Source organism: Anomaloglossus baeobatrachus, chromosome 1 (assembly GCF_048569485.1).
Source record: "Anomaloglossus baeobatrachus isolate aAnoBae1 chromosome 1, aAnoBae1.hap1, whole genome shotgun sequence".
In the NCBI taxonomy this organism is placed as follows: domain Eukaryota; kingdom Metazoa; phylum Chordata; class Amphibia; order Anura; family Aromobatidae; genus Anomaloglossus; species Anomaloglossus baeobatrachus.
Genome location: NC_134353.1, coordinates 643,203,056 through 643,228,475, shown reverse-complemented (window position 1 = coordinate 643,228,475; position 25,420 = coordinate 643,203,056). Strand labels below are relative to the sequence as shown.

The 25,420-nt window shown below is 49.3% G+C and overlaps 1 protein-coding gene across 1 annotated transcript in view; it reads right to left on the bottom strand.

Moving 5' to 3' along the window:
• Nucleotides 1-24,962: 24,962 nt before the first annotated feature.
• The window catches only part of METTL3 (methyltransferase 3, N6-adenosine-methyltransferase complex catalytic subunit), a 96,507-nt gene continuing 96,049 nt past the window's right edge, over nt 24,963-25,420 (bottom strand). Inside the window, exon 11 of the mRNA XM_075319551.1 lies at nt 24,963-25,231. Within this exon, the coding sequence (XP_075175666.1) occupies nt 25,120-25,231 (112 nt within the window). The 3' untranslated portion in view covers nt 24,963-25,119. The remainder of the gene's footprint in view (nt 25,232-25,420) is intronic.

Genomic DNA, 25,420 nt, shown 5'->3' with positions numbered 1-25,420 from the left:
GGAAAAGCTTGCCGTCTCCCTTTCACAGACCCCCTCGCAATCACCTAGGAGGAGTTCTATGGCGTCCGGTGATCCACTCTTGGATGCAGCAGATCTCCCTCTTACAAAGCGGACAATGGAGAACATGCTAGGGGTTTCCCTTCACAACGATTTCAGATGTATGCCGACAGAACTGCGGGAGGACATTTCAGCAATAGGAGACTGTACATCGCACCTTGAGATTAAAATGGTGGAAATGGCTAAATCGCATAATGATCTCATCTATGCTAATTTGGCTTTGGAAGGTATAATGCAGTCTAAGATGCTGGATCTAGAAGATAGGTCCCGTCGAAATAATGTGCGACTGTGGGGCATTTCTGAGCTTGTCCCAGAAGCTGACCTGCATATGTTTTGTTTGACATGCTTAAATAGGCTTTACCTGACTTGCCTGTGCGAGATCTTGTTATTTATGGGGTGCACAGGATTGCAAAACAAAGAGACCTGGGCCTGGAAAAGCCGCGTTATACCTTAGCGAGATTACACTTTTTCAAGACCAGGGAGGCTTTTTTGCAGGCCATGAGGCAAAAACTTCAGATCATTTTCAAGATATAGTTGTTTTTTCTGACCTCTCCGCAGGTACTCTGGCTAGGCAGAGAGAGTTTGCCCCTTTATACTAAGGTCCTGAGAAAAGATGGTATCACTTATCAGTGGGGCTTCCTGGTTAAGATTATGGTGATCTGGGCAGGTTTGACGCAGAGGTGTCAAACACCAGATCAGCTGAGTAAATTACTCGCATCTTGGAACCTGGGTCAGTCAGCCGATGCCAACATCCAGGCTTCCGCCTTCCAGGAAAAATTGTTGAGGAATGGTCACAAACCTGATGAATTGTAGCTGACCACTTTACTTCAGTTGTTATATTATCTTGAACTTTAGTGTCCATTGTTTTTTTAGCATGGACACCTTTTGGTCCATAGCTCCCGTTCATCGGTCAGATGGTTGCAGTAGTCCTTGTATATGTTATGTGTGGGAGTTGTGCGGTTGTTGTATTTTGTTTTGTCTATTCCATCTTGGTAATGCATTGTTCTGTTGCTCGTATTGGGCTAATATGGGGATAAAATCTATGTCTCCAAAGGTCCCGTCACACATAAGATCACTAACGAGATCGTTGCCGAGTCACAGTTTCTGTGATGCAGTAGCGATCTCGTGATGTGTGACACCTACCAACGATCAGGCCCCTGCTGTGAGATCGTTAGTCATTGCAGAATGGTCCGGACCATTTTCTTCAAAGGCGATGTCCTACTGGGCAGGACGCATCGCTATGTTTGACACTGTGTGACAGCAGAGATAGTTATACAGGTCACTACTGCAACCTGTATCGTTACTGAGTCATTGGTAAGGTCTGACTGTAACATCCCACCAGCGATCCTTATCAGGTCGCATAGTTTTTGGGATCATTGGTAAGTTGTTAAATGTGACGGGGGCTTAAATGTCAAAGGGCTGAATTCGCCTGATAAAGATCTACGTTATGGCTGGAGGTGATTAAGGCCAAGTGTGATCTTTGTATTCAGGAATCTCACCTTCTGTTAGCTGATTCCGTTAGAGCAGGGGCAGGGAACCTCCAGCCCGCGGGCCGTATACGGCCCGCCATGCCCTTTTATGCGGCCCCCCTGGCAGATTCCCAGGGGCAGCAGTGCTCGAGCCACCACCGCCATCTTGTACGCCGCCGGCCCTTTAAATCCACACATGTGCTTCTGTGCTTACCAATGCGTTCTACCGCTGGCCAGTGCCAGCGAAAGAGGACTTACTTTGTGGGCGGGTTTAGTGCTCTGTGTTGCCCGCCCTCTGAGCTGCGTTTCCAGTGCCTGATCTCCGGTGCTGTGTGTCCAGTGCTGCTGTGTGTCCAGCGCTAGCACTCTGCTGCTGTGTGCCCTGTCCAGTGCTTTGTGGCCCCCCTCCCCTCAGTGCTGTGGACGCCCCGATGCTGTGTATCACCCCAGGTTTGTTTATCCCTCCTCCCCCCCACTGAGGTCAGGGCTCCGCAAATTATATCTGTACCCCTCTTGCGTGGTGCCTGCGCCCCAGCGTCTCCTGTGACTTCTACATCACAAGAGGCGCTGGGGGCACATACATGTCCCAGCCCCTTGTGTGATGTATATACAGTGCCTGTTATGTGATGTATATGATTTACCAATCTTATCACAAAGAGTTGACTACGCTCCAGACCCAGACAAAAATGAAACCTGTGAGAAGCAACATGATTAGTATCACCAAACATCACAGCTACACCAAAGAGAAGCAGCTCCGGCCGCCATAGTAGGGGTAAGTTAATTAATTGTTTGACCAAATATAGCAGGGTCATTTTCACATTGATAATTTTGTGCAGCCCCCGAAGGTTGGTAGAAATTTCCAAATGGCCCCCGGCTGAAAAAAAGTTCCCCACCCCTGGATTAGAGTAAATAACAGTTTATTTCCCAATTCCTTTTTTGCCAGTCTGAAAAGTAAAAAGAAAGCTGATGAAAAAATTTGACGAAAATTGCAATTTTCAAACTTAATTTTTAAACCAGAAAGTTATGTCACACAAAAATAGTTAAATTACATTTCCCGACATCTCTACTTTACATCAGCAAGTTGTGAAACAATTTTTTTTTGAAGTTAGAAGGGTTCATTAGCAACTTCCCATTTTTTCAACACTTTTTTTTTTTTTAGGGACCACATCACATTTGAAGTGATTTTGGGAAGTCTAGGTGACAGAAAATACCCAAAAGTGACACCATTATAAAAACTGCACACCTCACACTGCTCAAAACCACATCCAAGAAGTATATTAACCTTTCAGGTGCTTCACAAGAACTAAAGTGATGTGGAATGAAAAGAAAAAAAAAAAAAGCACTAATTTTCTCATTTTTTCAAGAGGTAACACCACAAAGTGGACCCCACAGTTTGTTACCCACTTTCTTATGAGCGCGGAAGTACCTCACATGTTGTCAAGAAGTTCTGTTTGGACAAATGGCAAACATTGGAGGAAAGAAGCAATATTTGAATTTTGGAAATCAAAATTGGCTAAAATAAATTGCAGGAACCATGTTGCATTTGTAGGGCTGCTAAGATACCTTAACAGGAACCTTACACAAGTGACCCCATTATGGAAACTAGACCCCTTAAATGATTTTATTCAGGGTTATAGTGAGCATTTTAAACCCACAGGTATTTCACAGAATTTGATAACATTAGGTTGGCATATGTACATTTTTTTACAAAAAAATCTTAATTACTTACCGTTAATGGAATTTTCAGGAACCCATGACATCACCACCTGAGAGAGATGTTCCGCCCACCTCAGGACAGGAAACCCACTGAATAAAAAGGCAGCACCTCTCCTCCTCTTTAGTAGGTTTACAGAGCCAGAGAGTACCACGAAGAACAAACAAAAATGGTTAATCACACCATCACCATAAACACACTCACCGAAAGGTGACCATAATCAGTGAATAGGAGTGGGAACTAAGGGTACTGTCATGGGCTCCTGAAAATCTCATTACCGGTAAGTAATTAAGATTTTACTCTTACGCCCATGACAGCAGCACCTGAGAGATTCTATAGACCAATCACCTTAGGGAAGGACCACCGCCTGTAAAACCCGTCTACCAAAAGAAAGATCAGCTGTGGAGGACAAGTCAAGTCTATAGTGACAGTAAAAGGTAGAAGAAGAGGACCAAGTGGCGGCCTTACAGATCGGATCAATTGAAAATTCCGCCCTTTCTGCCCAGGAAGTGGAAACAGACCTAGTAGAGTGTGCACTAATCTGCAAGGGGGCAGGGACCCGTTTCGACGAGTAGGCCAGGGATCAAGTATCCATCTAACTAAGGTGTTTTTAGACACTTTACAGCCCTTAGACACCCCTTGGAAGGCAACAAACAGGTTCTGCGATTTCCGCCACTCCCGAGTTCTAAGTAGATAAGGAGGGCCCTTCTCACATGTAACCTATGGAGCCTGGCTTCCTTGTCATTGGAAGGAGGGTCACAAAAGGATGGTAATATCTCCTGGGACCTATGGAAAGGTGTGACCACTTTAGGAAGGTAGGAGGGGTCAGTGTGTAGTATCACCCTATCTCCCAGAATTTGAGTGTATGGCTGCGCGACAGAGTGCCTGTAAATCACCCACCCGTCTGGCTGATGTTAATGCAATAAGCAGTGCCACCTTCAATGACAGGATTTTAAAGGGAAACCTCCGAAAGGGGTTGAAAATGGGGCATCCACTAAAGCATTCAGGACTAGATTCAAATCCCATGGAGGTACACGAGGAGATGAAGCAGGAGCAGCTCTAGCACAGGATTGAATGAACCTATTAATCAATTTATTTTTTTGATAGGCAGCAGTAATATAGTGCACCCAGAGCTGAAACCTGCACTTTTAGTGTACTCGTGGGCAGGCCCAATTCCAACCCTTTCTGAAGAAACTCCAGTATAGCGGGGAAGGGAGGGGGGCCTCCAATCTGAGTTCCTGAACGCTGCAAGAATTTTCTCCAGACCCTCCCATAAATACCAGTGGTGACTGGTTTTCTACTCTTTAGGAGAGTCTCAACCAGGTTCCCAGAAAACCCCTGTGCTAAGAGAAGCTACCGTTCAAATGCCATGCTGTCAAGTGCAAGGCTGGATCTCTTGGATGACGTACTGGCCCCTGGACTAGGAGACCTGCTTCGTCTGGAAGAATCCAAGGTTCTGAGATCGCCAGTTTTTGGAGCCAGAAAAACCAAGCCCGCTTTGGCCAAAAGGGAGCAATGAGAATGACATGGGCTCTGTCTTCCCGTATCTTCCAGAGGACTGCTGGAAGAAGAATCAAGGGCGGGAAGGTATACAGAAGATCCCGGGACCAGGAGATCCGCATTGCATCTACTGCCAAGGGACAGTCTCTGGGATTGAGTGAGCAAAAGTTCTGCACCTGCCTGTTGGCCTTGGTCACAAACAGATCCACCTCCGGAGTGCTCCAGAGCGTTGAGATTAAACTGAATACCCGAGAGTTCAGAGTCCACTCCCCCTGGTCCAGATGGTGCCTGCTTCGTTGCCCCATCCCCGAATATGAAGGGAACACAGGGAAAGAAGATGAGGTTCTACCAGCTGAAAAATGGCCATTGATAGGGAGAGATTCATTATTCACATGTTCAAATTAGCAAGTAGCATTTTTCATTGTATATTCCAATATTTTTCCATATGCTTGAGGCATTATACCATTATCTAAGTTTGATGTGCAGCCTTATTCTTATATATAGTATGTATTTTTGGCTTGCACTCATATATATATATTAGTGCTCACTTCAGTTATCCTATTCAGTTATATGTAGTTTTTTTTCTGAATGTGAACACAGCTCCGCCCCTTTCGGCCATGTTTTTTCCATCTCCTATATAAGAAAGTCCTTAGTTACCCCTCTCCACCCATAGCAGTTTTTAATTGCAATGAGATGACACACAGTTAGGGTCACAGAGCTAGGGACCCCAATATAGAGATATGCCTTGACGAGGCCTTGGGGCTCAGTTACATTGATCAATGCGATTGCTAAATATCTCCTTTTTCCTAATATTCATAGCAGGTATGCAATTCATTATTCACATGTTCAAATTAGCAAGTAGCATTTTTCATTGTATATTCCAATATTTTTCCATATGCTTGAGGCATTATACCATTATCTAAGTTTGATGTGCAGCCTTATTCTTATATATAGTATGTATTTTTGGCTTGCACTCATATATATATATTAGTGCTCACTTCAGTTATCCTATTCAGTTATATGTAGTTTTTTTCTGAATGTGAACACAGCTCCGCCCCTTTCGGCCATGTTTTTTCCATCTCCTATATAAGAAAGTCCTTAGTTACCCCTCTCCACCCATAGCAGTTTTTAATTGCAATGAGATGACACACAGTTAGGGTCACAGAGCTAGGGACCCCAATATAGAGATATGCCTTGACGAGGCCTTGGGGCTCAGTTACATTGATCAATGCGATTGCTAAATATCTCCTTTTTCCTAATATTCATAGCAGGTATGCAATTCATTATTCACATGTTCAAATTAGCAAGTAGCATTTTTCATTGTATATTCCAATATTTTTCCATATGCTTGAGGCATTATACCATTATCTAAGTTTGATGTGCAGCCTTATTCTTATATATAGTATGTATTTTTGGCTTGCACTCATATATATATATTAGTGCTCACTTCAGTTATCCTATTCAGTTATTGATAGGGAGAGAAGCTGTCTGGAGCTGGTGCCCCCTTGATGGTTGAGGTAGGCTACAGTCACTCTGTTGTCGGAAAGGATCTGAACGTGCCGACCTTTTAGGTAAGGGAGGAAACCTTCGAGTGCTAACTTCACCGCCATCAATTCCCGGAAGTTAGAGGACTGACATCAGATGGGAGTCCCATTGACCCTGTAAGAAGCGATCTTTCAGATGAGCTCCCCAGCCTAGGTGGCTTGCATCGGTCGTGATGGTATCTGTGACGTGAGGATTCCACAGCACCCCAGCGGAAAGGTGAGTTAAGTCCTGCCACCATGAAAGGGAACGTAGTCTCTGGACATAGATGGATTTCGTGGTCCAAACAGCCGCCTGATTGTCGCTGCCATGCCAGGACCTCCGCCTGAAGGGATCTTGTATGTACTTGTGCCCAAAGGACTGCGGGGATACAGGAGGTGAGGGATCCCACCAGCGACATGACTTATCTGAGGGTCACGAATGGGTTCTGTAAGACTGCAGCAACCAGCCTCTGTATTCTGATTATTTTTTCGTCTGTAAGGAAGGACATCTGGGTCACTAAATCTAGCAGGAGACCTAAAAAGACTGGCGTTGTTGGGGCTGTAGCCTGGATTTGCTTTGATTTATAATCCACCCTAAGCCCTCCAAAACTGAAATCACTGTGTCCACATGTCTGCAAAGGTCCTCCGACTGACTCACTATCAGGAGATCGTCTAGGTAAGGGATAACCAGAATTTGGTGAATTCTGATATGCCATCACCTCTGCCATAAGTTTTGTAAAAACCCTGGGTGCCATGGAGATCCCGAAGGGGAGTGCCCCGAATTGGTAGTGAAGAATCTTCATCATTCGCCTGAAGGCAAACCTTAGGTATTTCTGGTAAGCAGAGTTGATAGCCATATGATAATAGGCATCCTTCAAGTCTAGCACTGCCATGAAACACCCGGGATAGAACAGCTTTATAGTGGACCGGAGTGTTTCCATCTTGAAGGATTGCTGAACGAGATGTCTGTTGAGTCGTTTTGGTTGATGATAGTTCGGAAGGACAAATCTGGCTTCTTTACCAGGAACAGTGGGGAATAGAACCCCTGTCCTGCGTCTCCCTCGGGGACTTCCCAAATCAGTTTCTTGAGGAGGAGGGAATGGATCTCCAATTCCAATGCCCATCTCTTCTCTTCCTGTCATAGGGATGTTACAATGAAATACCCCCGAGGGGGCGATGTCATCTGCAGTCTTAATCTGTCCATGATGATCTGGAGGATCCACTGGTTTGAGGAGATTTTTCCCATGCAGAGAGAAAGAGAGGTCCCCCCCTCCCCCACTGTAACTATGGCGTCATTGTGGGCCTTTAGGTTTGGTACAGGAGGATGGCCTGAATAAGAATCCTGAGGACTTCTTCCTCCTGTCCTTCCAGGAGTCCTGCTCTCTGGGGGGCTTCTTGTGAAAAAAATTGCTTTCTCCGAAAACGACAGTTGGGAGGCAATGGGGTCTGGACAACCGGAAACCCCTGGTTCTTATCCACCACCTTAGACAGCAGATCATTAAGTTCTGTGCCAAACAGGAAGTCACCCTCGCAAAGTATTCCAAAAAGTCATCCTTTGGTTAAAAACCTGGAAGGGGGATGTCCAATCCAAAAGGGCTCTTCTGGCTGAATTTGAAAGAGCCGCTGATTTTGCAGAGTTTCAGGGAGTCTATAGAGGCGTCTGCCAAAAATGCTGCTGCCCCCTGAATATGGGACATAGAGGATAGAACATCCTTCCTAGAAACATCCCCATGAAGTTGGTCTTCAAATTGCTGGATCCAGACCATGACAGATCTTGCCACACATGTGCTTGCCACTGCATGTCTTAGGGCTCCAGCTGCAGTTTCCCATGCTCCCCGGAGAAATCCGTCCGCCTTTCGGTCCAGCTGATCTCGCAGGAATCCAATATCTTCAAAAGGTAGAGCAGTAGATCTGGAAGCCTTGGAGATTGCCACATCAATCCTTGGCGATTTATCCCAAGACGTAGTAGCTCCTTCGTCAAAGGGATATTTCCGTTTCATAGAAGAGGAAATGGAAATCCTCATCTGGTTTTCTCCATTATCAAGTCCTGGACCTTCCGATGAAGAAGATACTTTCTTCCTTCTGCCCTCGAGCCCACCAAACATTAGGTCCAGGTCCTGTGCAGACTCTGGATCCTTAGTATCCACCAGCCCCATGGTGGTGTGGACCGCCTTCACAAGGGAAGTGACTTCGGAGGGAGGAAAGCAAGGTCTGCCACCTTCTTCAGAGGAAGATGAGGACTCTGAGGAAGAGTATGAACCTTGATCAGAATTTACTGATCTATCAGAGATGTCATCAGTTTTTTTGGCGGACTTATTTTTTTTGGAGCAGTGTGAGAGAGGGCGCTAATAGAATCCCTGACTTCTGCCCGAATAATCTCTTTCAGTTCGGTGGCGAATCCCAGCCCCTCTGCACAGAGAAGTCGCTTAATGCAGGCGGAGCAGAGATCCTTATTGTAATCAGAAGGTAAAGAGTCCTTGCATACCCCACAAGCTCTAGGATTCCTTTTGGAGGTATGCTTCTTGGATACCTCCTGAGAAAATAAGGGAACATAGAAGGGGAACAGTTTAGGAGGTTGTATGAAGACAACATTTACCACCCAGAGATGACAGACAGGTACTGGCTTAAGCGACTTATGGCTTCCCGGTTTGGGCCGCCGAGATCCTCCGGAATGACAACCTGTCGGAGGGACTTGTCACAGCGGTGGAGTGGTCCACTCAATGTTGGTGCTGCGAGGACTCTACATCCTCCTGCTGAGCACATCCTGTGCTGGGAGAGCGTTCGTTTCCATCCTGCAGAGGTGAAAATAATACCAGCACCGCAGTCCCGCCACTTCTTTTGTCCTCCGGTACACAAATTCCCCCCCAAGGTTCATTTACTGGGCGCCATCGTGGTGCTCCCGCGCATGCGCCGGATGACGTACTTCCAGGCTCTGCACAACTTCCTGAACCACCTCCTCTTCACCCCAGGAGAACCAGCAGCTTTGAACCAGTCTCGCAGGGTCCGTGAGCAGTCCACCACCTGGGGCGACGCAGAACCGAGCGCCTGCTCCAGGCTCGCGCCTCACCACAGCAGAAGGCTAAAGCCCCCGGGGAGGCGCTCCCAGACCCAAATGCCGGCTTCTGGTAAGACCACACTTCCACACCGGGTCGGACCTGGGACAACCGTGGGACATCCATCGGGACAGAAAACCGAACTGAAGCGAAGGAGAGGTGCCGCCTTTTAATTCAGTGGGTTTCCTGTCCTGAGGTGAGTGGAACCTCTCTCTCAGGTGTTGCTGTCATTGGCGTAAGTGTAAATGTTGCTTCATCACTAATTTTCTTACTTTTTCAAGAAGTAACACCAAAAATTGGACCCCACAGTTTGTTACCCACTTTATGAGCGTGGTGATGCCTCACGTTGTCAAAAAATTCTGTTTGGACAAACGGCAGACCTTGGAAGGAGCAATATCTGAATTTTGGAAAGCAGTTTTGACTATTTGGAACAGATTGTCATATTTCAGAGCCAACATGGTACAAGAACAACAAAGCCCACATAAATGTCTTTTTTGAAAATTATACCCTGTAATGTATTTATCTAGGGAGGTAGTGAGAAGTTTGCCACCACAATTTTGTATGCAGTTGATGCAGCACACGCATGTGCCTATAATAGATTGAAGACCAAATGGTGCACACGGTAAAACTGATGGTATTCCAGGACCCATTCAAGGCTTACAGAGACTTTGAGGCACGAAACAAGAAAATCTTTCAAGAAATTATTACTCACAAAGGGCAGTTTGCCCCTAAAAACACATTTGTTGTTTATAAAAAACGGATTTTTGTGTACTCATCGTAAAATTGTTTTCTCTTAGCCATCATTGGGGGACACAGGACCATGGGTGTTATGCTGCCTATCCATAGGAGGACACCAAGCAGATGCAGAAGCATAGCTCCTCCTCTGCAGTATACACCCCCGGGCCGGGCCAGGCAGCCTCAGTTTTAGTACACAAGCAGTAGGAGAAAAAAAAAACAAAAAACAGTAAAAAGTTCTCAACAGAGGAACATGAGAAAAGAAGAGTCATAACCAAATAAGGTACTGAGAGAACCAAGGCCCAACAGGGCAACAGGGTGGGTGCTGTGTCCCCCCAATGATGGCTAAGAGAAAACGATTTTACGGTGAGTACACAAAAATTCGTTTTTCTCTGACGCCTCATTGGGGGACACAGGACCATGGGACGTCCTAAAGCAGTCCATAGGTGGGAAACATAAAAGACAACACAACCCAAGGACTAGAAACTAGTCCCAGACAGCCTGGAGCGCCTACTGAGAGAGTAGTACTCAGAATTTTCCTACCCAGATTTGCCTCAGTTGAAACCTGGGTATGGACTCTGTAATGCTTTGAAAACGTATGTAGGCTAGACCAGGTCGCAGCCTTACACATGGACTCTGTAATGCTTTGAAAACGTATGTAGGCTAGACCAGGTCGCAGCCTTACACACCTGTTCCACTGAAGCCTGATGCCGAATGGCCCACGAAGCGCCAACTGCTCGTGTGCAATGAGCCCGCAGCCCACTAGGAATGGGCTTGAGTTGCAAGCGGTAGACTTCCTGGATCGCAGAGCGAATCCAGCGCGCCAGAGTCGCCTTTGAAGCTGCCTGTCCCTTCTTAGGCCCCTCAGGAATGACGAACAAAGAGTCCGTTTTCCTAAAGGGGGCTGTCCTGGATATGTAATATCAGAGCTCTGATGAGGTCTAACGAATGCAGAGACCTTTCCACCCTATGAACCGGGTGCGGACAAAAGAAAGGCAGAACATTGTCCTCGTTCAAATTAAACGGGGTAAGAACCTTTGGAAGGAAATTCGGAAGGGGGCACAGAACCACCTTGTCCTGGTGAAAGATCAAAAAAGGCTCGCGGCAACAGAGTGCTGCTAGCTCCGAAACCAGTCTGATAGACGTAATTGCCACCAGGAATGTTACCTTCCAGGACAGAAGAGCAAGGGAGGATTCCTTGAGGGGTTCAAAGGGAGACCTCTGGAGACCGTCCAAAATGAGGTTGAGGTCCCATGGTTCCAGCGGCCGTTTGTATGGGGGAACTAGATGGGAAACGCCCTGGAGGAAGGTCTTGACTTGCGGCTTTTGAGCCAGACGGCATTGGTAGAAGATTGAGAGCGCAGAGATCTGCCCTTTAAGGGAACTGAGAGCCAACCCCGCTTGCAAGCCAGACTGTAGAAAGTCGAGAATTCTGGGGATGGCCAGAGGCATAGGCTGGACGTTAGTTTCCCTGCACCATGAAAAGGAAGATTTTCCACGTCCGGTGGTAAATGCGGGATGAAGCAGGCTTTCGGGCGCTGATCATGGTGGAAATAACCGCCCAGGAGAATCCCGCTCTTGTTAATACCCAGGTCTCAATGGCCATGTCGTCAGCTTCAGGGCTCTGGAGTTCTGATGGGAAATGGGCCCTTGGGTCAGCAATTCTGGGATGTCTGTAAGGCGCCACGGTGAGTCTGTGAGCATTTGTACTAATTCGGCGTACCAGGCGCGCCTGGGCCAGTCCGGTGCTATCAGTATCACCGTGATCTCCCTCTGCCTTGATCTTCCTGATTACCGGCGGCAGCAGGGGTAGAGGTGGAAATATGTAAGGCAGGCGGAAGTGGTGCCAGGAGCAGACTAAAGCATGTGCGCCGACGGATTGCGGGTCGCGTGACCTGGCTATGAACGCGGGTACCTTTACATTCAACCTTGAGGCCATTAGGTCCACGTCTGGTGTGCCCCAGCGAGTGCAGATGTGTAGAAACACTTCTAGGTGGAGAGACCATTCTCCGGCGGCCAGGCCTTGGCGACTTAGAAAGTCTGCTGCCCAGTTCTCTACCCCCAGTATGTGTACCGCTGATACCACTGATCCCAACGATTCGGCCCAGCTGAGGATCTTGTGGGCCTCGAGATAAGCCACTTTGCTGTGGGTGCCCCCCTGCCGATTGATATAGGCTGCAGCTGTCGCATTGTACGATTGGACTCGAATCTGACGACCCGCTAGCAGAGGGCTGAACGCTCTGAGCGCGAGGAAGATCGCGCGGAGTTCCTGGATGTTTATGGGTAGGAAAGACTGCTGAGGCGTCCAACGTTCTTGAGCAGTGTGGTGCCGGTACACTGCTCCCCAGCCTAGGAGGCTGGCGTCCGTGGTCAGGACCAGCCAGTTCACTGGGAGAAAAGATCTCCCCTTCAATAGGGATGAGGACTGAAGCCACCAGCGGAGTGCGTACCTGACTGAAGGCATCAGGTGAAGATGTCTGTCCAGGGAGAATGGTCTCTTTTCCCAGGCCGCTAGAAGGGCTAGCTGCAGTGGGCGGAGGTGCAGTTGAGTAAAGGGTACTGATTCCATAGCTGCACTTTCATGCTGAATCGAATGGAGCGAGACGGAGGACGTAGAAGGCAGCGTACCGCTCGTTGAAGAGCGATTGCCTTGTCCTGAGGGAGAAGGATCAAGCCCCGACGGGTGTCCAGGGACATGCCTAGGAAGGTGATGGATCGTGATGGGATCGTGGATAATTTGTCCAGATTCACTAGCCACCCTAAGCGGGATAGGGTGTCCACAGTGATCTGTACGCTGGTTGAGCAGTCGCGGAAGGAGGAAGGAGGGGGCCTTGATGAGGAGGTCGTCCAAGTAAAGGAGAACGACTACTCCCCTGGCATGAAGGACGCTCATAGCGGCCGCCATGACTTTGGTGAAGACCCTTGGTGCGGTGGCAAGGCAGAAGGGTAGGGCTACAAATTGAAAATGGGAGTACTGAATTGCGAAGCGGAGGAACTTTTGGTGATCTGGGGCGATGGGTATGTGCAGGTACGCGTCCTTGATGTCTATGGAGGCGAGGAATTCCCCTTCGACCATGGATGCAATAATGGACCTTAGGGACTCCATTCTGAATCTCCGTACGTGCACATGTTTGTTTAGGTGTTTGAGGTCCAGGATGGGTCGAACTGACCCATCCTTTTTGGGGACCACAAAGGTTGGAATAAAATCCCCCGAACTTCTCGTCTGGGACAGGTTTTATCACTCCTGCTGTTTGGAGCGAGTGGATTGCTGAGAAAAAAGCTTTGCATCGTTTCAGTCTTTGGGGGGTTTGAGAGAAAGAATTTCGGACCCGACCCCCTGAGTCGGTTCTATGTGGTAACCGGAAGACACAAGGTCTCGCACCCATTTGTTGTCTGAGGCGGCAGCCCAGAGCCGCAGTCGACCTCCTACAATGAGTGTGTCTTCCGGGGCGCCGAAGGAGTCATGAGGGGGGGGGAAACATCGTGGCCGAGTCTCCCCAGTTCTGGACTGTTCGGTCTAGGCTGCCATGACGAAGTGGGTTTCAGGGAGAGCTGAGAAGGTCGGTCCCTGCGTAGTCCGCGGCTGGTGGCGGGGACAGCACGGGATGTCGACCAACCAAATGAGTTCCGAAAGGAGCGGAACGAGGACTGTGGACGTCTGGTGAAGGACGTCCTGGACTTCAGCTGGGGGAGGGAGGTACTCTTTCCTCCCGTGGCATCAGAAATGAGCTTGTCCAGACGTTCGCCAAACAATCGGTCTGGAAAAAAGGGAAGGCCCGTGAGAGACTTCTTGGAGGCAGAGTCCGCTCGCCATTGTCGGAGCCAGAGAGCTCTACGGATGGCTATGGTTTTTGAGGCGGCAAACGCTGCGCAGGTATCTGCGTCCATGGAGGCCTGCAGGAGGTACTCCGCCGCAGCGGCAATTTGAGCTGTTACCTGTGTGAAGGTATGAGTGAACTGGGATTCCTCAAGCGAAGTGTTAAGGGATTCTGCCCAGACAGAGATCGCCTTTGCGACCCACACAGCGGCAAAGGAGGGCGAGAGGGAGGAACCCGCAGCCTCAAAAGCAGAGCGGGCGAGGTGCTCCACTTGTCTGTGTCGGGTCCTTGATGGAGGAACCATCGGGTAAAGACAGGAGCGTCTTTGTGGTAAGGCGGGAGACCGGGACGTCGACCGAGGGCGGATCGGCCCAGCCCTTAGGGGCAGGTGAGGTAAAAGGGTACCGGGACTCCATGAGTTTTCAGTTACCAAAGCGCCTGTCAGGCTTCTCCCTTTGCTTTGTGAGGATATCCTGAAACTCTGGGTGATCAGCGAAAACCTTTTGGGATTTCCTTGCCCTCTTAAAGGAGACCGCATGGTCAGTGGTAGTGGATGGGGATCCTCCACATGCAGAGTTTGGTTGATTGCGGCTATAAGGAGTCTATTGCAGTTTGATCATCTGGGGAGGCTGAAACCAAGGAATCCTCTTGGTATAAACAGCATTCTCCCTCCTCCAGCTCTTCAGAAGCCGTGGAGCGTGTGGGAGAGCATGCCCTGCGTGCTCCTGAGAGAGAGCCATGAGAGAGTGCTGGAGACACCCGGCCGTGTGCTCTTTTCCTGATCCCTGCAACCGGTGAAGCATGTGCCTGGATTACCTCAGAAGGATCCTCCATAGGGGTATCCTCAGGCTGCGTTCCGTCCAGGGACCCCAGAAGGGTGTGGAGGACGACATTGCATAGCCAGCACCAGGTTCTGTGAGTTTTTCCATGGATTGGGACAGAAACTGTGCCCATTCCGGTGGGCTGGGAGCCCTAGGCTCTGGGCTGACGGTTGCGGCAATGGTGGCAGGGGGGTCCTGGGGGGCTATAGGGCCACAGGACTCACAGAGTGAAGAGGTGTGTTTACGTGGTAGCTCAGCGTGGCAGGCAGTGCAGGCTGAATAATAGACTATGTGGGCCTTAGCACTCTTAGTGCCCTTAGAATTCTCCATGTTCCTAATAGGAGTATGCCAGGAGGGGGAGCAATGCTCAGCAGAGCTACAAGTCAAGCAAGCACCTCACCAGAATCAGCCGGTGGCCCTGTCCTCAGGAAGGATTAAGCTCTATGGAGATCTTCGCACGCTTTCCTGGGGGCCGTGGGGGGGTGGGGCTTAGCGCTAAGAGCGCGAAGATGAAGTCGGTGTGCCCCTCCCCCCCTGCTGTGGGTAGTAAAAAAACTGCGGAAAGGGAGCTTCTGATAGTTTTCCTCCCTCTCCCTCCAGTCAGCACACAGCTTGTCACTGGTGGTTATCAGCCAGCTTTTCTGCTAGAGCAAATAAACAGGGCAAATAAACAGCGTGAGTCCCTGAGCCCTCACCCTGCCACCAGGAAATTATCTGCAGGACTTTCTGCAAACAGGAGTGACTTCCTCCCTCCTTCAGCCAGCAAGCTAGAGAAAAGTTAACACTGTGTGTGCAGGATCCTTGGGGCTCTCCTCCTTGCACTCAGCAAGGGACTTTCTCATAATAAATACTGTAAATGTCCTGGGAGCCTTCCCTGCAGCGTCTTTTCTCCATTTGTCTGGGAAACCAGTCAGGGGGGATCTCAACTTAAAACACTGCTTCCGTCCAGGCAGTGAAAATAGCTGAGTCAGCTTGCTGTGTCCGGTCACACCGGTACCATATTCAACTCAGAGCCTGCAAAGAGGGGCTGAGGAATTGGTGCCATATTCAACTCAGAACCTGCAAAGAGGGGCTGAGGGATTGGGCTATAGGGGCACAGGCCTCTACCCTGGGCTTTGGAAAATCGGTGTCTGTGGGACCCGTCGTCCATGTGAGATGCAGCCCAGGATCCAGCGTCGCAGGAGGGGGTACGTGGAGGTGACACACCACTTTCCCGCCCGTTGATGGTAGTGGGAGATCGGTCCCAAAAGGAAACCATCGCCCTCAAAAATAACAAACCTTGAAGGGAAGTACCTCCTACAGACACTAAGCTAAAACTGAGGTTGCCTGGCCCGGCCAGGGGGTGTATACTGCAGAGGAGGAGCTATGCTTTTGCATCTACTTAGTGTCCTCCTATGGATAGGCAGCATAACACCCATGGTCCTGTGTCCCCCAATGAGGTGTCAGAGAAACTTGGTCTTGCTAACAAAACAGTTATTTCGCAATTGCATATATTGTAGAAGGAAGAATAGATTGTACTGGAGTGAAGGACAAAATGCAGAGGAAAATACAGTCAACTATGTGACAAACATGAGTTTGTTCCAAAGATGAAAGAACACCAGCAGAGCGAGGAGGACAGGTTTATTTTTCAGAGACTGGTCGTAGAATGTATTCCTAGCTACATTAATCCCTATATGAGGGACGAATGTGCCAAGCGACAAGTTACACGATAACAGGCTCCTGCCCGCCAAGGTAGGAACCGCTCTGTGCACAAAAAAGAGAATTTTGTTTACTTACCGTAAATTCTTTTCCTTATAGTTCCGTATTGGGAGACCCAGACATTGGGTGTATAGCTTCTGCCTCCGGAGGACACACAAAGTACTACACTAAAAAGTGTAGCTCCTCCCTCTGAGCATATACACCCCCTGGATAACAAGATCTAGCCAGTTTAGTGCAAAAGCTGAAGGAGAATAGCCACCCACAAGTAAAGACAGAGCAAGAGCCGGATCAACCGGAGCCTCTGTCTACAACAACAGCCGGTGATAACACGCGGAACAAGAAACTGCCAACAGGCAACAGGGAGGGTGCTGGGTCTCCCAATACGGAACTATAAGAAAAAGAATTTACGGTAAGTAAACAAAATTCTCTTTTTCTTTATCGTTCCTATGGGAGACCCAGACATTGGGACGTCTCAAAGCAGTCCATGGGTGGGAATAAACAGAAAACTGAGAAGTAGGCGCAGCCTAAATTCACAAATGGGCGACAGCCGCCTGAAGGATGCGTCTGCCCAAGTTCGCATCTGCCGAAGCATGAGCATGCACTTGGTAGTGCTTTGAAAAGGTATGCAGGCTAGACCAAGTGGCAGCCTGACAGACTTGCTGAGCCGTAGCCTGGTGCCTGAAAGCCCAAGAGGCAACGACAGCTCTGGTCGAGTGTGCCTTGATCCCCGGCGGGGGAGGCACCTGAGTACACTGGTAGGCATCGGATATTGCCGACCTAATCCAACGAGCTAAGGTCGGCTTAGAAGCCGAGAGGCCCTTACGCCGACCTGTGGTTAGTACAAAAAGAGAGGTGCACCGCCTAAGAACAGCGGTGCGAGACACATAGATCCGGAGCGCCCGCACCAGATCCAGAGTATGCAACGCCTTTTCAAAGCGATGAACAGGAGCCGGACAAAAGGAAGGCAGGGAAATATCCTGGTTAAGGTGGAAAGGAGAAACCACCTTAGGGAGAAAGTCCGGAATCGGACGGAGAATCACCTTGTCTTGATGAAAAACCAAAAAAAGGTGACTCCGAAGAGAGCGCAGCCAAATCAGAGACTCTCCTGAGGGAAGTTATGGCCACTAGAAAGACCACTTTCCGAGAAAGTAGAGACAAAGAAACCTCCCTAAGAGGCTCAAAGGGGGGTTTCTGCAAGGCCGTGAGGACCAGATTGAGGTCCCAGGGATCCAAGGGCCGCCGGTAAGGCGGAATGATGTGAGACGCACCCTGCATGAAGGTGCGCACCTGAGCCAGCCGGGCGATACGCCGCTGGAACAGTACTGACAGAGCCGAGACTTGTCCCTTGAGGGAATTGAGGGATAGTCCTAGCTGTAGACCGGACTGTAGAAAGGACAGAAGGGTCGGCAAGGAAAAAAGGCCAAGGAGTATGGCCGGAAGAGCGACACCAGGACAGGAACATTTTCCAGGTCCTGTGATAGATTTTTGCCGAGGAAGACTTCCGAGCCAGAGTCATAGTGGAGATGACTTCAGGAGGAATACCAGAAGCCGTTAAGATCCAGGACTCAAGAGCCACGCCGTCAATCTGAGAGCCGCAGAATTCTGGCGGAAAAAAACGGACCTTGTGAGAGAAGGTCTGGACGGTCCAGAAGATGCCACGGCACCTCTACGGACAGATTGAGCAGGTCTGGGTACCAAGCTCACCTGGGCCAGTCCGGTGCAATGAGGATGACCCGCCGACCCTCCATTCTGATCTTGCGCAGAACTCTGGGCAAGAGAGCTAGAGGGGGAAACACGTAGGACAGATGAAACTGGGACCAATCTTGAACCAGCGCGTCCGCTGCAAGGGCCTGAGGATCGTGGGAGCGAGCCACGTAAACCGGAACCTTGTTGTTGTGCCGGGATGCCATTAGATCCACTTCCGGAGTGCCCCACTTGCGGCAGATTGACTGAAACACTGCCGGATGCAAGGACCACTCGCCACTGTCCACAGTTTGACGGCTGAGATAATCTGCTTCCCAGTTTTCCACGCCTGAGATGTGGACTGCGGATATGGTGGACTTGGAGCCCTCCGTCCATTGAAGGATGCGTTGAACCTCCAACATTGCCAGGCGACTGCGTGTCCCGCCTTGGTGATGGATGTAGGCAACCGCTGTCGCGTTGTCTGACTGGACTCGGATGTGCTTGCCCGCCAAAAGGTGGTGAAAGGCTAGGAGAGCCAGAAGCACAGCTCTGATTTCCAGTACATTGATCGAGAGGGCTGACTCGGACGGAGTCCAAGTGCCCTGAGCTCGGTGGTGTAGACATACCGCTCCCCAGCCGGATAGACTGGCATCCGTGGTGAGGATCACCCAGGACGGAGCCAGGAAGGAGCGTTCCTGAGACAGAGAGAGGGGCCGAAGCCACCACTGAAGGGAGCTCCTGGTCTGTGGCGACAGAGCCACTAGCCTGTGCAAGGAGGAAGTCCGCTTGTCCCAACAGCGGAGAATGTCCAGCTGCAGAGGACGCAGATGGAACTGGGCAAAGGGAACAGCCTCCATTGACGCCACCATCTGACCCAGCACCTGCATCAGGCGCCTGATGGAATGACAGCGGGGCCTCAGCAGAGAGCGCACCGCCAGATGGAGGGACTGCTGTCTGACTAAGGGCAGCTTCACAAGTGCCGGCAGAGTCTCGAACTGCATCCCCAGGTACGTGAGCCTCTGGGTCGGAGTCAGAGTAGATTTGGGCAGATTGACAATCCACCCGAATTGGGTTAGAGTTGCGAGAGTGAGCGAGACACTCCGCTGACAGTCCACGCTGGATGAAGCCTTGACTAGCAGGTCGTCCAGGTAAGGAATCACTGCCAACCCCTGGAGGTGCAGAACCGCAACCACTGCTGCCATGACCTTGGTGAATACTCGAGGGGCTGTGGCTAACCCGAAGGGGAGAGCCACAAATTGGAAATGTTCCTCTCCGATTGCAAAACGTAGCCAACGCTGGTGTGAAACTGCAATTGGCACATGCAGATAGGCATCTCTGATGTCGATGGATGCCAGGAAATCTCCTTGGGTCATTGAGGCAATGACTGATCGCAGAGACTCCATGCGAAAATGCCGCACCTGAACATGCTTGTTGAGCAGCTTGAGATCCAGGATGGGCCGGAAGGAACCGTCCTTTTTGGGGACTAGGAAGAGATTTGAGTAGAAACCTCTGAACCGTTCCCGGGCGGGAACCGGTACAATTACTCCGTTGGCCTGCAAGGATGCCACGGCCTGAGAGAAGGCGGCGGCCTTGGAGCAGGGGGGAGTTGACAGAAAAAATCTGTTTGGCGGGCTGGAAGAGAATTCTATCCTGTAGCCGTGGGAGATGATATCCCGCACCCACTGATCGGAGACGTGTTGAAACCACACTTCGCCAAAGTGGGAGAGCCTGCCACCGACTAAGGACGTTGCTGGCGCGGCCAGATAGTCAAGAGGAGGCTGCCTTAGTGGCAGCAGCTCCTGCGGACTTCTGTGGACGCGCCTTTGTGCGCCAGTTAGATTTTTGGTCCTTGGCTAAGTTAGTGGACGAGGCCGAGGGCTTAGAGGATGACCAGTTGGAGGAACGAAAGGAACGAAACCTCGACTGGTTCCTACCCTGGGCAGGTTTCCTGGTTTTAGTTTGTGGCATGGAAGTACTCTTCCCGCCAGTAGCTTCCTTAATAATTTCATCCAGTTGTTCACCGAATAGCCTGGATCCAGCAAAAGGGAGCCCAGCAAGGTACTTCTTTGAAGAAGCATCTGCCTTCCACTCTCGAAGCCACAAGATCCTGCGGATAGCGAGGGAATTAGCCAAAGCCACCGCAGTGCGGTGAGAAGCCTCCAGCATGGCAGACATGGCATAGGATGAAAAAGCTGAAGCTTGGGAAGTTAAGGCAACCATTTCGGGCATAAATTCCCTCGTGAGGGAATGCATCTCCTCTAGAGAAGCAGAGATGGTTTTGAGAGCCCACACTGCTGCAAAAGATGGGGAGAACGAGGCCCCTGCCGCCTCATATACAGAATTGGCCAGAAGGTCAACCTGGCGGTCAGTGGAATCCTTAAGAGAGGTGCCATCAGCCACTGATACAACGGTCCGGGCTGAGAGTCTAGACACCGGGGGGTCTACCTTTGGTGAATGAGCCCACTCCTTGACCACCTCAGGTGGAAAGGGAAAACGGTCATCAGAACCACGCTTTGGGAAGCGTTTGTCAGGACAGGCCGTAGGCTTGGTCACAGTGGCCTGAAAACTGGAGTGGGTAAAGAACACACTCCTTGTCCTCTTAGGCAAGGTAAACTGGTGCTTTTCTGCCAGAGAGGGTTGCTCCTCTGATACTGGCGGATTGAGGTCCAGTACAGAATTAATGGACGCAATCAAATCACTAACATCTGCGTCACTTTCAGACAGATCAATGGGGCACATGGAGGTAGCGTCCAAGCCCCCAGTAAAGGCATCCTCCTCGTCCTGCGAGTCAGCTCGTGAATCAGAGCCGCGGGACGAGGAAGGAGAGGGAACCCTGCGTCTCCTTTTAGGAGGACGGGGTCTGGGACCAGATGAGGAATCTTCTGTGAGCTCCGCTGAGAGGGCCCTAGCAGCAGAAGCGCCCTGAGAAGGGGGCTGATGCATGCTCAGCAAAGTCCGGGACAGCTGTCCCATGGAGTCGGCAAAAGACTGGGAGATAGACCTGGAGAAGGATTCTACCCAAGCCGGGGGTTCAGCCACAGGAGCAGGAGCAGCCGGAGGGACCACTGTGGGTGCGATTTCAGGCTGAGGCATTGTCAGGTTAGAGCAGGCATCACAATGTGGATATGTGCTCGGTTCAGGCAGTATGAGCTTACATGCAGTGCATATTGAGTACAGCCTTGCTCCTCGTGTGAGACATGCTGCTGAAGTGGGGGCTCTGAGCCAGAATGACCCCCAGAGAGTATATAAGGTGGTCCACAACCGGAGGTTGTGGCTTACCAGCCCGTTTGTGTGCCCTTCCAAATCCAATAGCCCGGACCCCCAAGCAGCTTAGCAGGGATGCTGCAGCCAGCGCTGATCCAGAGAAAAAACGCTGAGAAAATGGCGCCGGAGCGAGGAGAGGGGGCGGGACCTGCTCTGAGAGCGGGATCTGGAGGGCCAAGGAGATTTACAGGGGAGGGGACATGTACTCAGAGAGGAGTGTCCCTCCCCTGTGCCGAACGGCCGCTGGGCGGAGCCGCATTGTCCCTCTGCATGATTGACATGCGAGGGCAGTGAAATCGAAAGTAGGCCTCCGGCGAAGCCGGGGCCTAAATTTAAGCGATGCGGCCGGCGCGCAGGCACTATCAGCGCGGTTCTCAGGCGACAGCCAGAGAACCAGCCGGAAATGTCACAAAAGTTACACAGCACATTCTCCCACCATAATAAAGTACCGGGACCCCCCGAATATAAACGTCTAAGGTACTTAGCTTGCTGAGACGCAGGGTTCCAAGTCCCTGGGGATGAGTGCTCCGTCCAGCAGGATCCTGAAGGGCTGCGGATGGAGACCGGTCTCCTGCAAAGCAAGGAGGACCGTGCTGGCTCCCACTTCAAGCCAGAGCCCGAGGGATGGTGAAGGAGCGCGGCATGTAAGGCTCCAGCCTTGTAAATCAACCTTAACAGCACCGCCGACACAGTGGGGTGAGAAGGGACATGCCGGAAGTCCAGGATTGGACCCGCTTTTCTTCAAAAACTTTCCAAAAATGAAAAATCAGATGAGAATGCATGTGTGGATGTGTGCCTCCTGAACACAAAGCAATGAACTGGCTAGATCTTGTTATCCAGGGGGTGTATTTGCTCAGAGGGAGGAGCTACACTTTTTAGTGTAGTACTTTGTGTGTCCTCCGGAGGCAAAAGCTATACACCCAATGTCTGGGTCTCCCATAGGAACGATAAAGACATGACCAATCCCCTACAGAATTCTGAAAGTATTATACTATACAAAAGGTCTGGCAAGAACCATGCAATAAAGCCCATAGTGTATAATTATGGAACAGCTGCAGTGTTAGAGATGCTCCAATAAAATAATCGTGACCGTATCACAAGTATAAATCTATAAGTAACAAATACAAAGAAATGTGTAGCAAGACACAGCCGTAAAAACCGTCCAACTAAGAAATAGTAAAATAAAATGCTTGTGAGTGATCAAGTCCTGGAAAGTTGTGAAATGATCAGACTTTTCAAGAACATTAGTGGTGTTCACATTCTGGAATATGCAGACGTGGGCACGTGGACCAGGATTTGTCTGAATAATAGTTTGGTATGGGATGATTGTTTCTTGAAATTATTTGTGAAATGAGGTAAAATGTCTTTTACTGATGAAAATAGTAATTTTTATTTGACACGTAATACAATGAATCTCTACTGGGGTCCATTAAACATAAAATATAAATTATGTGGGAAAAAAAAATGCTATTACACAATTTTGGGGAAGTGATACCAATTCAATAATGTGAAGTTGTGTGGAAGATCTCAAAACAGGGGGTGACACAAAGCCTTGGTTGGGATGGGCACATGGGGCAGTAGTAGCGGCAATCACTCCTCCTGCCATGCTTGCTGTAAACCCAGTATCTTTTTTGAGGACGATTGTTGGTGGGAGTGGAAAGGACTAGGCGAATAAAATGGCGCTCGGACAGTCTCCGCAAATCCTCTGACTCAAACGCTTCCCCGTGCCGAGTCAAAAAGGAGATGGTCGATAATTCTCTCCTGATATTGGAGGAAAGTGAGTAGTCCTTGCTACTTTTTATGCAGCACAAAAGCGTTATAAGTAGCAATTTGGATGCGGTAGATTGCTACCTTTTTGTACTAGGCCCTTGTCTTCCCCTTCACCAGGTACAGCTGAAGCACTTGATCAGACAGATCTAAATGTCCCATGTACTTCTTTATAGTCTGCCACACAGAGCGGTTTCTCTTTGTCCCTGGTGGCGCCCCCATCTCTGACAGTCACAGTGGTGTCTGCATGCAGGTTGCTCAGCATGAATACGTCCTTGCGGTCTTTCCATTTTACTGCAAGAAAATGGTCACTTGCCAGTGAGCACCTTTCTCTAGATGTCTGGACACCAACTGTGACGGTAGACCAACTATCTTTTCAGATTGTGACACAGGCCCCTGTAGTTGCAGATGGAGGGATTTATAAAAGGTTATATTGCTGTAATAGCACCCTTTCTCTAAAAATGGGCTTAACTCCCAGACAATTTTGCCTGGGATGCTAGTTGTCTGGGTGCAGTTTGGGGGGTTAATTTGGCGGTCACTACCTGTGCGATCCCATGGAGGAAGCAGAGTCATCACTATCTGAAAATCCCTCGATTTCAGAGGCAGACTCCGTATCCGAGACTGAACTGTTGGTGGCAAGCAGCATGTATACCTGCTTGACGGTAAATGTTCTGCGAGCCATTATTTTTAGCTTCCCTTGACTATTTTTTTTCAAAAATAAAAATTCTAAATAAGGGGGTGATGCTGAAGGAGGTGGCGAGGATATTGAGGGTGAGGATATTAAGGAAGGATTTTAGATTGATTTATAATAATTTTTTTTTTTTTTTGACAAGCAGCAGCAGCAAATGTAGTCTCTCTCTCTCTTCTCTCCCAGATCAACTACAAAGGGAGAGAAAAGAGCATTTCTCTAAATATTTGGGGTATTTGATCACTGTGATAAGATCTACCACAGTGATCAAAATGCTAGGAACCAATGAAATTGGTTGCTACGTGTAGGAGGCAGAGGTTTGTGGACACGCTGCGCATGCTCCCGCCATTTTGGAGAAGGAGAGGAGGACCGCGGGGAAAAAATGGGGGGGAGCACACTTCTGACATGTTTCATCACATCAGATGGGAAGGAAGAAGATTTCAGTGGGCGCATGCAATGTTTGACAAGCTGGAGGGGACATTGATGGGACTCGTGGACCGGGAACGACTTGGTCTCCCATCTGACGTGTTTGATCACGTCAGATGTGAGCGAGATCGCCAGATGGCAACACTTCTCAGCGAGCACACAGAACATGCGGCCCCCATTTTGGAGGCTGAAGACGTGGAGGAACTGTGGCAGCACCAGGGAACAAGAGGGCATCTGGGGAGGACATTTTTCTCCCATCTGACATGTTTGATCATGTCAGATGTGAGAAAAAGCATTTTTCACCAACAATTACATTTTTTCTTACATGTGATCGTTGCTATACCATGTACAACGGCGATCACATGACGTAAACCGGAAAAACTGGCCCGCATCGTGATCTCCAGGGTGTCAGTTACTCCGGTAGCCGAAACACAGGAGATTTTATGACGCTAGGGGGCACTACAGGCTTTTTCCTTGCTGCAGTTTTAAAACGGCAGCTCATAAAAAGTACCCTTTTCTGCCGCCGTTTTAATCTGTAAGGCTGTCGTAAAGGGGTTAAACATTGTCGGAAAACCCTTTAACTAATTATTCAACATTTTTCGCTTATATATTTGTTTGCAGCATCTTTAAAGAACTATTGATTGTTGAAAAATATTAAATGGGATGATGGTATACTGGTAGGGTAAAAGGAATGTTTTGTGATGATTGGGAGATATTAACATAAATGTCTCAGCAGCCTGCGCAAGTTTGACTCCAGCAATTTCTGGTTTAATGTTGTGAATGCATTGAAGAGGATTTATATAAAACCATTATTTACACTGAATGAAATATCAGGCCTAGAACCGTTAAAAAAAAAAAAAAAAAAGAATTCATCCTTTGTTCATTCCAGGACAGCAGAAGCATTCACATATTCTTTGGTTTGGAAATCACTCCATCTGGATATTGTTGCTTAAATCGAGCTACAACGTCTGGATCTAACAAATGGATTCCATCCAGCTGATTCCCTAAAGTGATCCTATAGAGGGAAAAAAAACAAACAAACAGTATTATAAACAGTCAAAAGTTGCTGCATTGTAGGTGACGTTTCTCTAGGTAACTTATTTTTCAGGCTATAAGACACACCTTACCATAAGACACTCCCCAGGTTTAGACAGCAGAAGATAGGAAAAAAACATTTCTTCTATTAAAACTTCTCTGGTGGTGT